The sequence below is a fragment of the Pundamilia nyererei genome, unplaced genomic scaffold (assembly GCF_000239375.1).
Source record: "Pundamilia nyererei isolate P.nyererei 1_Seehausen unplaced genomic scaffold, PunNye1.0 scaffold00024, whole genome shotgun sequence".
Lineage (NCBI taxonomy): Eukaryota > Metazoa > Chordata > Actinopteri > Cichliformes > Cichlidae > Pundamilia > Pundamilia nyererei.
This window is the reverse complement of record NW_005187425.1, coordinates 4059806-4074939: the sequence shown is the minus strand read 5'-3', so window position 1 is coordinate 4074939 and position 15134 is coordinate 4059806. Positions and strand designations below refer to the sequence as shown.

At 44.5% G+C, this 15134-nt stretch overlaps 1 protein-coding gene across 6 annotated transcripts in view; it reads left to right on the top strand.

The window, feature by feature from the left end:
- Positions 1–15134, top strand: part of LOC102205400 (EBF transcription factor 3) — a 65775-nt gene that overhangs the window by 32775 nt on the left and 17866 nt on the right. For 2 of the 6 annotated variants that reach the window (XM_005727454.2, XM_013909385.1), the window contains exons 7-10: positions 6931–7012; positions 9011–9128; positions 13945–14075; positions 14219–14345. In XM_005727454.2, the coding sequence (XP_005727511.1) occupies positions 6931–7012; positions 9011–9128; positions 13945–14075; positions 14219–14345 (458 nt within the window). Of the gene's footprint in view, positions 1–6930; positions 7013–9010; positions 9153–13941; positions 14076–14218; positions 14346–15134 lie in introns of all 6 variants that reach the window. The other 4 variants (XM_005727453.2, XM_013909384.1, XM_013909386.1 and 1 more) reach the window with 2 other exon arrangements.

Below are 15134 nucleotides of genomic sequence, written 5' to 3'. Positions count from 1 at the left end.
AAAGACCATATTTACAGGGTCAAAAGTAAAGGCTCTGGGTCTCTGGAGACTGCTTTTTCTGTAGATCTTTCCTATATATTTGCAACACTTTTTAGAATTTATTTAGCTAACGGATTTCACTCGGGCTCCTGGGTAGCTCACTAAAATCTTAAATGTGTATTTGTTTGTGGTGAATTGTTTTTTTCTTTTCCATAACAGAATAAGAACACGGATAAATGAATATAACACACCCCTTAACTAAATATCGTGCCAAATTTTACACATGCGCACGAGAATATTAAAAATTATTAAGCCATAAAAGCGGGGGTTTATATAATAGAATTGTTTTTTGTCAACAATGCAACAGCTATGCCATGGGTTCATATGTGCTACCTTTGTGTGTGTGTGTGTTTGGTCTCATGTGTGCGCGTGTGCACATTCACTTACGCTCGTGTGTGCACGTGTGAGTGTGTATGTGTGTGTGACTCCATGTGTGTGATTCATTCCAGGGCAGTTTTAGTCCTTATAAAATATTCATTTTGGTTGTGCAGGGCCCTGTAATTGCCATCTCTCACCCTGAATTATTTATACCTCGCACAGACTGACAAAGCTTTGCCATACGGCCCCAGATGAATCAGAAAGCAGCCATCTCTGCTGCCAACAGCACTGGGCTTTCACACAAATATGGCAGCCACGTCTCTCTGCCTGGCCTCTCTTAATTTGACATTTTCTTTTTCCCCCTGCCTTTGTCCTAGGTGCACAGAAAGGTTACCTGTTAGCTTTAAGCACCGACCCGCTCTCTGTCTTTCTATCTTTATACCCCCCACCACCTACATGACAGTCCACAGTGGGTGTTTTTTTTAAACTCTTCTGAGAATGCGTTAATGTGGTGCCGATGTCGCAGCCTCATGTTTCATGATGGCTTACCAGTTTTGACAGCCACTTTAGATGTATGTATTATACATTAGTAATAATACGATGCCGAAATACACTTGCATACATTTGAGCATGCATGGGCAGACAGCAAAACCACTGACTCACTGACCTATATGTTACACACAAACAAACGCTCATATACATACGCATGCAAATTAGCCCCTGCTGGCCTGCTGGGTCCAGCAAGGCTTTCTGTAAATGGTCAAAGCCCCCCTGCCGGCCTTGCCTGTACAGATGTGTTCCTCTCCGTCTTGCCTGGGTCTGATCACTCCAAGGTGCCACAGGAGAGAGACGGCGGCGGTGTATGGCTCTCATTGTAAACCCGCTCTGGGGCCTTCCAGAACCCCACGTCCAACACCCTAAATACTACTATTCACCCTGGCCAGTTACTCCAACATATGCTTATCTTCCATCTCACTAGTGCAGGGAGGTGCTGACTGGTATTTCCTCAAGGCCTCAAGCTCCAATGCTGACCAGTAATCAAAGCACCATATTTCTCCTCCTGCAGAAAAATAACCTGGAGATACCTCTATGCCGTCCAGCTGGTGAGCAGAGTAAATATTCCTCAGGGCTGTATTGTGGATGTACGTGATTATTTTTGTAATGTCAGCCACCTCATGAGGAACACTCAGACTGTCACGGTCATTATCAGTAATCATCATCACATTTCTGTGGTGCTTATGATTAAGTAAAATCTAGGAGTTCCAGTTTGGATGTAGATGATGCCGGCACTATAGCAGCAACCAGTGTTTTATTCGTTTTTACAACAGGGCCGTGCAAGACAAAACAACGCAGAATTATTTATGTTTTGTGTCTTATTATATTGTGTTCAAAGTCCTAGTAGAGAAAAAGCTGTATTCAGAGTAAAACAAAGAACAGCGTGCAACAGTACACAGCCTCAGCAGTATCTTGATGTGAGGGGATGGGAGAGGCAGAGAGAAAGCTTGGGGCTAAACATGCAGTATGTGGCGGGCTGGAGCTAAAAGCTGCATAAAGCACACAGCCTTAGTCCACTGTTAGCAAGTGATGGATAGTTAGCAGGAGCTTCGAGTCTTCGTCTAATCTGTTACAGTAAACCTGTGCCAAAGCCTGAAGGGAATCAGTGGGGGCTGGCTAGGAGTGGGTTTGACGTGAAACCATTTGTGAAGACGAGCGATTCTCTTAAGTAAGAAACTAACAGTGTCCAGTGAGGGAGAGGGATAGTTAGAGAGCGAGAGAGACAGGAGGTGAGGAGAATGAGTGAGAGTGCGAGAGAGGGAGAGAAGGAGGAAGAGATACAATAATGAGTCCTGTAGCCATGGAGTAAATGAAGAGGGATTGACAGAGTGAGGGATCCTCAAGTGAAATAATGTCAATGCCACTCTGCCCATTAGAGAGAAAGGGGGATGGTGGAGGAGAGGGTAAAGAGGGATGAATGGAGGGACACAGCTACATCTTACGGTGCAGAGGAAGCACATAAATTATTTGTGACACCCTCACAACACACATACCACCAACAAAAATATGAAATATGAAACAACAAAATGAACTGACAATAGCAGCAGGAAAAAATAAAGAAATGAAAACAAAAAAGGCCTTGGAAATACCCAATAAATTCTTTGAGACACGTTGTTGGGATATTTGATGCCGAACAATAATAATCACAGTGACATCTGCCTTGCTGCTCTCGGAGGAGACGGGCAGAGCCCGTGAGTGGAAGGGGTTAATCTTCCAAACCCAATAAGGTTGGATAGTGAGGCACTTGTTCCCCGATAAAGAAGTGATAGGATCTGTGGGTCTGGTCCCTTGGCGCTTGTACAGGGGTAGAGCAAATATTGTTAATGTGCTGTGGTTTACTTCAGCTAAGGCGAGAAAAACAGCTCTGCTTGACGAGAGAAGACAGTGGCAAACATGAATACGACGGGAATGGCCACGGAGCTCAGTTCACCCTCCCAGGGACTTAACTGGCACATATATCCAAGCCCATTCAGTTGCATAAATAAGTGTTCGGGAAGATTAAGATCTATAAGTGTCTCTATTTCTCGTTTTACCTGCTCCGCCTTGTCACAACAGGGATCTGAATGCAGTTCAGTGAAGTGCCTAATAACTGGAGCAGTAGGTAGGGAAGGCAGGAGGCTTGACATTAAGACCCTGGCGTTTTGGAAATCCGATACGCTATTGACCCGTGTACTACTATCTCAGCGTAGAGATCTGGTGTCAGCAGATTGTAGTCTGGTGTTGGGAACCGTTTTCTTACAGGGCTCCTGTAACAGGGGCCCATTGAGTCTGGGAGGCAGCTGGGGCCTGATGGGCTGGAGCTGGGTGGTGATCGATACTCACCGCCCTGCAACGGATGACCTCACTGTCATGGCTGCCGGCTGTGGACACTGCATGCTAGTCATTAGTGCCGGGGCACCAATCAGGAGCTTAGAGTTGTCAATACCTGACTCTTACAGAAACCATGGCCATCTGTCAGTGTATTGTGTAGCAGCCTAAGTAAATATGGGCAAGCTCTTTTGAACAATAAGAACAAGGTGTACTATTAGAGAACGGAAAATATATCCTCATGTAAGCAACTAAAGAAACTGGTGGGTGAAAACACGTTTTAAAAAAAGCTGACTTTTTTTTGTAAGTCATAAAAAAATCCGAAAAAGAAATGGATGAAAAAAATGTGAATGAAATTGACAGGACAGCGAGCCTCCACTGTCGATAGAGCCTTCTTAATAATACAACATTATCCTTATTTGCCCTCTTCACTCAAATCAAAGGAATGGACATTTATGCATGAGTGACATCAACCCGGCAATTAAGTTGGTCATTTAAACGAGAGAGGGCCTTCCTCACCTCGCCTGTTTGTTTTTCCCCCCCCTCTCCCTCTCTTCTTTTTTTCCTATTCCTCTTCTGTTTGATGATGGGAGAGGGTGAGCTAGAATTAGGGCGATGGGTCTTCCTTTGAGTGTCAGCCTAAAATGATCAGAGTAAAGATAAGAGGGTCTAGCAGCCCTCAAATCAGTCAAAGTGCCAAAGTCGGCCTTTTTCTCCTCAATTACCGGGTCTGTGAAGCCAGGGAGTGGAAGGCGCAGAGCCTGCTGCATTACTAAAGAGACAATCTATTTCCCCTTTGACCAGAGGGAGAGAAATCATTATGGCATGATTAGTAGCTTCAGCAGTGGGCGAGCATGGAGGTACTACAGGAGAATCGTATTAATTGCCTTAGACCAAGGCATGAGCAGGATTGTTTTAATGTTGATTTGTGGACCTGTATGACTAGCTGTCGGAGATAAAAGCTGATGTCAGGTCTTAGTTATACTGGCAGACTTCGGGCATGCAGACAGAGAGGGTTGATGTCAGAATGAGCTTCTGTGGCTACACTGAAAGTCTTTCTCTATATGCCTGTCAATGTCTTCCTCTTTGTCTTCCTTCACACTTCGTAGTTTTCCTCTACGCCTCCCTCTTTCCTTCCCTCTACTCCTCTCTTTCTCTCAGATGGACTACACCCCAGCCCACCCCTTCCCATACACCCTTTCTCTCTCTCGCTCTCCTCCAACTGATAGCTGCCTTGGCCGATTATTTCATCCAGTGCGGTCCACTGAGAGCCTCCTCTCCCGGCTTTGGAAGAGCTTTAATTAGCCATGTTAATATCCCCTTCATTGGCCTTAATATCACTCAACACCTTCCTCCATCTCAGCGGCCACCAGGGTCCCCCTGTCCTGTCAGAACAGCTGATTATTGAGAAGGATAGCTTTAATCAAACCTAATTGCAGTTCATTCTTTCTCTCTATCCCCCTTTGCCCTCCATTGCCAACATCTAATGGCAGCGACGACTTGATATCCCATTAAAAAACAATTAAACAACCTCCTTTTGTCTCTGTGCGTGCCAAAACACCAGCACAAACTTCTGTAGATATTTAAGAAGTAAAAGAGAGAGAGAGGGGCCTTGTCTTAATTGCTCTCCTTTTCACCAAGGACCAATTTGCACTGTGCTCATGGAGAATCTTAACCAACTCAAATGTAATGGATGCTATAGCGCTGCCACTGCTGTGGACTATGAAAATTAAGCTTATCTTTTTAGGAGAGAAATTGTGCTTAATTGCCTTCATAACAGTAAACATAAAGGAGCTACTTTATGATAGCGTGGGCACTCAATTTCTTGTGTTTATTGTTTCTTAACTTTTGGTTTTGCTGTAGTGGGAACAGTATGTAAAAGCATTAAAGTATCCCAGAAAAGAGACAAGACTAACTCTGAAAGTAATGTGTTTCTTTTATGAAGTCAATGCATTGCTTGGGAAATATATTCTATCTCTTGCTTTGACATAAATTGTTTACCAACCGGTGATGGATGTACGTGCGCATGCCTGCACGCACATATGCATGTAGATGTGTGCACACGCGCACATAAATACGCACCACCCGCCTTGCCCAATCTATATGAGAGGCGACAGACAAATAAAAGTCGTATTTCAGGTCTGCTTTCCGCAGATGTCTGCTGCTCTACATTATGGCTCTTTGGGGAAATAAAAACAGGGTCAGGGAATTAGAGTACATAATGGTCATTTTGATGATCAGCCAACAGATGCAACCCGAAAACACAGTGAACACAATCAAGCGAAATGCACTAATGACAAGTCAGGTTTTTTATGGCCTCACCACACACCGACAGGCAATCAGCATTCTGGCATGGGTTAAAACGTCTTTTATTGATGTCCAAGCCAAAGCTTCTTGGATGTGGAGTGAAAATATTTTCTCACCTCTCCTCTCCCTCCTGGGCCCTCCGCGAAGCACAAGGTATAGGAGTCTATCGAAGAACGCTTCTAAATGACCAGTGCATGTGTTAATGTGGCCGGGGTTAGAAGGGTCATTTCAGACTCTGATTTATGGCTTGGCCAGGATCCCACTGGGCGAACGAGAAGTCTTAAGTGTTGTGAAAGCGTCCTCGCAGGCCACACAAGCCACTGTATTTAGCTGAATGAAATGTCCGTGCAATCTATGGTGCAATCTATGGTAATCCAATGAGCCGCTGCAATTCTGTGAGTCAAGTTAGTATTACAATGAAAACCGCAGTATTGCATATAGTAATGCTAGTGCAATGTGATGAAAAATAAATATCACAGCACTGTATTTATAAAGAATCGGAGAAAGCAAAGGCGCAATCAGTCATGATTCTGTGGGGAGAATTTGCAAAAACAACAAGTCGATTTCATTGTTTATTCTGTGTGGTTGTGCGGGATTTTACACAATGGGCTACATCTGAGATAATTTCTCTTATTGGTCTTGTTTTTAGTTTTCCTCTCTTTAACTATTTGATGTCTGTAAAGCCTCATCTGATATAGAACTCTCAGTACGAGGGCTTATCAATAAATTCAGCAAGACCTGAGAAGGCGGCTTACAAACTAAGCAAGCCCAGATCTTACTCAGACGTGACATTTGTTCAGAGACGATTAGCCAGGTTGTAATTTGTGGCATAATTGCCTCACCCACCCACAAGAACATGGGTGTGTGTATGCGTTATGTGTGTGTATGTGTGTCTGTCTGTGCGCGTGTGTGTGTGTGTGGCATACGGTGGTCCCAGGAGTGTCCGCCTAATTGCCTGACAGGACTATAAGTTTTGTGGCGCGCTCTCACCTTGTTAGGTCCTTTATCCCTGATGCTCTTCAAACAAGACCTGGTCACAGGTGGGCCTCATTTGCTTCCCTATTGAACAGGAGAACTTTAATTGCACTGGGGGTGTCCTGGGATTAAAGCGGTGGGTGGAATATCAAGTGACTTCCTATATGTTAGTGGCAGATGGGAGTTGGGAAAGACCCGTGAACTCAGGTGAGAGGATGAGATCACAAACAGCTCTAGATTTTGAAAGAATAATAAAGAGTGCGACTTCTCAAACCGAGATACCGTCATGCTCACACGGTGAATGAATGAATGTGGAAAATGGGTGTGCTTGAGAAATCCTGTTGAAATATTCTGTCACCTTGCCAGCTAAAATTCCAGCTTCAAAAGTATAATTAATATTTTTGCTTTTTCTTTTCTGCTCTCTCACAGATTCTTCCTAAAGTTCTTTCTCAAGTGCAATCAGAACTGTCTGAAGAATGCAGGGAATCCACGAGACATGCGCAGATTCCAGGTGACTGAAATCTATTTCACACATATGCTCTATTTCTGTCCCTGTCTTTCACTGTCTCGCTCTCTTTTTGCAGACACGCACGCTCTCACACACACACAGGTGTGCAAATGCACAGCCACAGCTGCTCCACTATACTAAGTCACACTGACACAGATTCACATATGAATACATTTTTATTATTGGCACTGAAGGAGGCAAAAACCAGGCAAAGAGAGAGAGAGAGGGATTTTGTGTCCTGTGTGCTCTTGGACAGAATATTTATTAGGGAATACCATCTGACACAAATAAGGATATAGGATTTAAGAGTGCCATCAATTGTGTCCCTGACAGCTTTCTGAGCCTCTGCACAGAGGGGAGGACGATCCAACCAAATGTAACAACAGTGTTAACTCACGAACTGTCTGGCAGCGGAAACGCATACCTTCTTGCACACGCATATCTGCAAGCACGCCCACAGGCAGACACACACACATAGACATATAGATAGATGGGATACACGCTAGGAACCCTTGCATATATGTTTATCCACATATGCATGTACTTTATGTCAAAACCATGCTTTTAAAAAAATAAGAAAACATTATTGTAAGCTAACAAAATGCTGCCAGTTAAAATACATTTTTACTGTCTCTTAACTCAGTCTTATCTAAAGTGTCAAATAGTTAAGCCTTCAAATGATTGACTCCCTGTTGTTCCATTTGTCTACCTATCCTACTCAGCAGCCCACATCACCACAAGCAGCCCACTAGGTCAAGGTGAGACAGTGAGAGTTTAGTGTGATTTGTCCTATCAGGGTAACGACAGCCTACAGGAGGGCGGCCGTCACTGGCAGCACTGTTTTGTGATAGACACATAAGCCAGCATCCTCCAGGAGGAAGCCCAGATATGAAACAGACAAGACAGGGTGTCCCCTCCTGATGTCACTACCATCAGACCTCCCCTGCCTCTTCAAATCTTCCCTCAGGCTGAATGTGGACTGATGCGTGACAGCCACCAAGGGCTTTCACCTCTCACTCCTATATGTCAAAAGGAATGCAAGAACTTTTTGCATCACTCTTTTTGTGCAACTATATTATTTTCTCAAAACAGAAGATGTTTTTACTTTTTATTATCATCGATTGCCTTTATTCCAGCAGTTAGTATGTCATTTGCCCTAAATAGATTTCCCAGATGTGCCACCGTAGGTGTTTCTCTGGCTAAAGTTGTGTATTTTGCATGCCTTCCACTCTTCTTATTACCCCAAAACCAGCTGGAGGCCAGAAAGGGCCCAATCCATCATCCTCAGCTTGGCCCAGCTCTGAACCTGCTCACAAGAATGGAGCTCTTTCACTTCCCCTTCTCTCCCCTCCTCTCCCTATACCCCCACCTACCCCAAACCAACCAAAAAAAGCACCCCCCTAAATTCCACTGCTACACCGAGGTCACTTACCGGCGAAGCAAACCTGAGAGGGGCTCTCTGTTTCCGGCTCAGAAACACTTTGGCCATTCACATGTGGCTCACTGTTTGGAATGTGGTAGCCAAAAAAACAACAACAAAAATAAGCATTATGAAATATGGAGTATGGCTTGGAATTTGATCCTAGTAAAATGTTTGCTGAGAGATGGGATAGAGCACTGTTCAGTTGCTAATGACTCCAGTAATATTTTAAAAGGGAGGCCTTCCATCCTCAAAGAGATGGACAAGCTGATCAATAATACCGAGCTTCGCCTATGATGACAGTTGGTAGAGTGGGTAAACGGAAATGGTATTTTAGTGATCGAAATGTCAATTAGCTGTACACAAATGCACGACAGTAAAAAGAAAAAAGGAAATGGCAGGGAGGGGAGGTTGATGTAATGTGATCTGTCCAAAGAGGACAACCAATTCATGAGCTTTAGCACCTGGACACAACAAACTACTCATACATCCCTCAGAATGTCCCTAAACCTTTACCAAAATGTACTATTATCACCTTCAAACTTGCTCAATGACATGTTTTGCTTTTATTCCTCTCGCAGGTTGTCGTATCGACGACCGTCAATGTGGACGGCCATGTCTTGGCTGTCTCTGACAACATGTTTGTACACAACAATTCCAAGCATGGGCGAAGGGCTCGCAGACTCGACCCTTCAGAAGGTACGCCTCCTTATCTGGAGAATGGTAGGCACATTTTTACATCTTATAATTTGCTACGCTCCTTTTTCCTCATAGTTTCTTTCAGACACCCTCCCATTTTTTTCCTCCCAGATCACACACCTAGTTGCTTCTAGTTGCTTAGAAGCTTTCGTTCCTCCATCACTTTCATTTTTTTTCACTTTTTAAGTTGCTTTTGGCCTCACTCATACCTGCTGTTATGTCTTGATTGGAAGCAACATGCATTAGTCAGTGTTTATCATTTCAGTATCGCCAGCGAAGATGATAATACTCGGACTAATTCACTCTTTTAAAATGTTATACTACTTCCAGTCTCCTTACGCACCTACATTTGTCTTAAAAGCCAATGTGAAACATGATCAAATTGCTGAAGAATTTGGCTGTGAGGTCAATTTCCTGCCACTGGGTTCTGCAGTTTTAGCTGTGAGAGAACTGAAACAGGGGGAGGAAGGAGAAAGACAGAAAAGAGGGGGGAGGTAAGGGGGGTTGCTAGTGTGTGTGTGTGTGTGTGTGTGTGTGTGTGTGTGTGTGTGTGTGTGTGAAACAGAGAGAAAGAGAGAGAAGGAGAGAAGGGGTGTGGGGGGTGGCCTATGAGAAAAACAGAACTTACTGTTTTTCTTCCAACTGATTCCATATGATAGACTGATTGCCTTCTCAGCCAAAAGAGAGAAAAGTAGGACCACCAAACCATGGGAAATCCAAAAAGTAAAATGCACTAAACATAACCTTCTGACCCTTGTGGCCTCCGCTTGCAGATGGGAGCACACACAGCTGAAAGACTGCAAGGAAAAAAAGAAAGAAAGAAAAGTTAACTGACTTAGCCCAATTGTGCAAATTGCTTATTTTCAGATTTCAAGGGCCAATTATGCCTGGGCAAACAGTTTATATACACCACTGACTAAAACAAGCTTCTCTACACATTAATGGGCATTAATGGTTCTATCACCAAAAGCAAATGTAATGTTTAATACAACAACGACTAATACAAAAAAAAAAGAAAAAAAAAAGACCAGACAATTAATATATCTCAGTGCTCTCCAGTCCTAGTGGGGGAAAAGCTAATCTATTTGTTTTTGTCTTTATTAATGACTCCTCTACTGGAGAACAAAATCAAATAATTAAAGTCCTGCCCGGAGCACCAAAGTCATTATGTTCCCTGACGTTCTGTTTGTGTGTTTCACGTTTATGACACGATAGGTGTGGATCGCCTAGCAACCAGTTTCTTAATGAGGAGAGCAATTAAAGAGGTTGAGCCCTCGCCTCCATGTTCCCCCGCTCCCATGGGACCCCCTGCGTTGTGTGTGTGTGTGCGTGTGTGCACGCTCGTGTTCTTTACAGGTTACCCTAACCCATCCTTTTTTATTCTACCCTTCACCACACTCTTCAAAGCAGCAGAGTGACGCCCCGTAAAGCAAGAAAAGAAGCCATTGTCAACCGCCCAGTTGAACATGTCTTTGTCTAATAACTTTAATACACCTTCCCTCTGCTTAACTGTGTGTGCTCACACAAGTTGAGATTTGTTTTTTCTCTTTTTTCCCCCCTCCCTCCCTCTTAGGCTCGGCTCCATAACAAACTAATTTAACATGCATCAACTGCGATTGCTCACTTTGTTTGCGTCACCTTTAACAAACAGAAATGTGACACATGAGAAAAGGAGAGCCGGTCATAAAATGTAATTCCAGCCATGTCCTCCACACTGCTTTGACAACTAGCAGGCAGACAGCATGCTTTAAATTAGCAACACATTCTTCCTTGGGAGTTCACTGGGCGAGAAGCCTTAGATATGTGACTGGCTGACTGACTGTGTGGCTGAAACACAGAGGCATCCTTCCTCTCGGCTCACACCGCACTTGCACGACTGCCTCGCATTGATCAAGAAGTGCTGCCCCCTGTTGGCACAGAGGGGCCACAGCCTGTGGATGACAGACTGAATCTTGCCATGTGACATTTTTGTTCACTTGTGTGTACTGTCACACAACAAGCATATTATGCATTCAGACATGGATGTTCTTTGTGGCTGCCTGTCACTCAAACATGTATAGATTCAGGCTCAAAGGTGCATAAACATGCTCACAAATAGCTGAGTCTTTCACACAGAGCACCCCCCCACACACACACACACACAGACACACACACACACACACACACACACACACACACACATACCCACACACACACACAGACACACACGAACAACCAGCACTGACACACACAGAATTTCTCTCTCTCTCTCTCTTTCTCACTTACTCAGACACACTCGCGCACACACACGTTCCTTAGCTCAGTTCCACCATTATAGAGCCCCAGACAATATAGGAGACTCAGCATAGAGCCTGCAGCGCCTGCCTCATTTGCATGCCAAGTGGCTGTAATGCTGTTAGGGTTTATGCAATAAAGACAAGTGAATCCAGACTGCTGGGCCTAAGAGGAAGAAAGAGAAGGAGAAAAGAAGGGGGGAAAAAGGAGAGGAGGAAAGGAGAACGAGAAGGAGAGAGTATGAGAGAGAGAGGCTGAGAGTGAGCGAGAGAGAAAGAGAGAGAGAGAGAGTCAAAGGGAACAGATGGCCCAGGGAGAGGTAAAAGGTATAATCCCATCAGCTGCACTATCAACCGACCATCTGGACATCCCACAGCACAATTACAACACATTTCAGCAGGCAGAACAAAGGACGGCTTCACGGGGCCACATCAGACCTGTTTGAGTGTCACAATACTAGAGCTAGGACCTCCTCCGCTCAGATCTTGGATCGGTTTTGACGTCCTCCGCGGCTAACCCTAACCAGAAACGACAAAGATTAGAGCAGATCCCAGATCAGCACCCCGCGATCAATTCACAGTGAAGGCGATCTTGGAAAAAAAAAAAAGTCAAGCAAACAAACAAAAATGGACAAGGGTAACGTTTTAGCAAACAGAGAGAGAGAGACAAAAGAGCCCCCAAAACAAGCCATGACATATGAATTCAAATTCAGTGAATTTCCTCAGCTGTAGCCCAAAGTTTGCAAAAGACTTAGTGGTGCAACACTCAGAGCGGCAGGGCGGCTCTTTGCATCCTCATCCGTCCACTCCTCATGATGCCTATCATCTGCTGAGGGGGCATTGTGCGTGTCTGTCATCAGATCGCCTGCGCTGACTGTGTAATCCACTTCGCCACGGTCCCCATTCAGCACATGCTTCCCTCTCTGTCTGTGCATTGAGACATATGCAAATTTTTAGGCAGAAGGGTGGACGGCTTAGGGCCTCAGTCGCTGCCTCACCATGGGTCCTTCTGCGTGTGGGAGGGGGCACTGGGATTTCCGAGGTAGTGCGTCTGCGTGTGTGTGGTTTTGTGTGTGTGCGTGCGTGATTGTGTGTGCGTGTCGCAGGTTCCAGGCTGCAGCTGCCCCCCAACAGTCACCGTCACCATCAGGCCCTCTTCTTGCCTCCTCCTCCTTCCTGCCCCCCTCGCTCTCTCATCCCCAAAGTCAATTTGTTTACAGTAATTTTGAAGGGTGAATTATTTGCTGTAATCGTCCGCACTGATGAAGGTCAGGCCCTTAGAGGGGGCCCAGCATGCCCATAGAGGGTTGGTCCTCTTTCAGACGCTCTGCTTCGCAATTAAGGAAAGCAAATGTCACTCCTCCAGGCCTCACAAATGAAAATCTGTACGAGGTGATTAGCATGAAGTCAACAGCGCCTGTTAAAGTCAGATTCCCTGTAGTACCAATGTGTGTGTGTGCACTTTATGGGCACGGAGAGAGAGCAAACATGACCTGAACAGACCCAACAGCAAGGCAAACAAAGGGAGATGTCTTGTCTGAGGTGATCCATACAACAATGGCTGACTGTGATTTACTTACTGGATGGAAAGGATAATAGAGGTTTAGAAGTGAGCTTGTAAAGGGGAGAGAAAAAAAAGGAACTTGCAAAATAGTTGCTCGTATTTTGAGGATAAGGGAAAACATGCACAATTCATAGTGTGTTAAAAGATATTGATGGAAATAGATTAAATTTGATATTGCTATTTTATGGCTAGCTGTCATGCTATTTCTGTTGTAAACACAGTGTTGTGCTGAGCACCATATTAAGGTAATGCATCAAATGACAGTGAATGTGAGGCACCAGATCACTCAAATTAGATTATAATAACAACCCAGACTGTTGATGAATGGCAGAGCTACGTAGCAGAAGTCATGCCAGATGAAAAGCATTGTAATAAACAATATGAAATGGATTGAATCGATCACAAAAAGAGAGAAAAAAAAACACACAATCTGAATAATTCATGAGTGCATTTCACGTTATGAAACCTGAAACTACGCTCACCGCCTGCACTGTACTGCACATGAAGAACAAAGGTAATGAAATAACATGAACCAGCAAAGCTTTAGCTTGTCATTTCCACTTTAACAGCCTGTATTCTTGACTCATTTAAGATGTGTTCAACTTTGAAATTTTACTGTACATGCGGGTGCATGCTTAATCAATTCTGATAGCTACATTTGCCCTGACACATAATTTGCTCCATCAAATCATTTTCCTGGTGAGCCTGGCGTTTAGCCTTTGTGAAGTGGACCATTTGAAGGGTCTGCTTAACTACACCACTCCAGCGCACTGATAAATGATTTTGATTCTCGTGCCTTAAAGGACAAATCCATCATTTTTTTTCCAGGGGCAATTTCCATGATATGTCTTTTGTGAGAGAGATATGGAGGGCTCAACGTAGAGGTGGCGCAGTAATGTGTCTGAGTGGAAGGAGACGCGAGGCCTAGTGTTGAAGCTTAGGTGCTGAATTTGCTCTTCTCTTTGTCTTGGATAAGCAGCCACCCCATGCATCAAGGCTATCAGTCCCAGTGAGGGATGGACCACTGGAGGTGCCACTGTCATCCTCATAGGGGACAACTTCTTCGATGGCCTACAAGTTGTGTTCGGCACCATGCTTGTATGGAGTGAGGTACGATGTAGAATTTCACATTTTATACTCAATTGAAACCCATCCACAATATTAGAATAATAATTATTAAGACAAACTTTCGAGCAAGTAATGACCGCTTATACCCTCTTTTCTTTTGCTTTTTTTAAATCTCTGTGATCCAGCTCATAACTCCCCACGCCATCCGCGTCCAGACTCCACCTCGGCACATTCCCGGTGTTGTGGAAGTAACGCTGTCCTACAAGTCCAAGCAGTTCTGCAAAGGCGCCCCTGGAAGATTCGTCTATACCGGTGAGTCAAAACTTCCTCCACCCTGCTCTCCCTTTTTCTACAGGCTTATTCATGTACCCCCGCTTTTCCCCCTTCCTTCTGGATGGAGCCCCCAGCCTTAAGTCCAGGCACTAATAATGAACTAACCGTCCGACTTGCTGAATGTTGAATGTGTGAGATTTGCACTGCTCGTGAAAAGCTGTTGTGGAGGGGGGCGACTACAAGTGCAACTCGATCCCTCTCTGACCTGCCACCATACAAGGTCGTTGCCAAGCTCTGTTAGAATCAAGCTGTCAGGAAAGTTATTTCTGCCAGTTCTCTTTATCTGTTCTTTAGTGAGACAGATAATGCTTTCTGTTAATGAGCCAATTTTTTATAAGCCAAAATGTGATTTCCTTTTTTTTTTTTCTTACAATAAATCAGATTAGAAAAGCCATATCTACTGTAGGTTAAGTGCACACATATATCTGGTTATTCTCATGTATGCTGAACATGAATTCATAGGAGAGAATTAACGGCAAAGAGGGAGAGATATGTACGTGAGAGAGAAGGGGAGTGTGTGTGTCACACTCTAAGTAAAGGATCTGATTATCTTGGCTAACAGAAGGAAGTGGTGGTCTTATCTGTCATCATTGGTGAGGAGACAGAGGTTCTGGGGGTCAGAGCCTGTCTGACCTGGAAGCCTCTGACTGTTCCAACTCTGATGGGCAGAATGAAATGGGGGTGCGTCAAGGCACTCACACTTCCCCCTGCACTCCCAAGCCTCCAAGCACAACCCTGGCCTTGCTACGCTCAAGGCCAGGGTTGTGC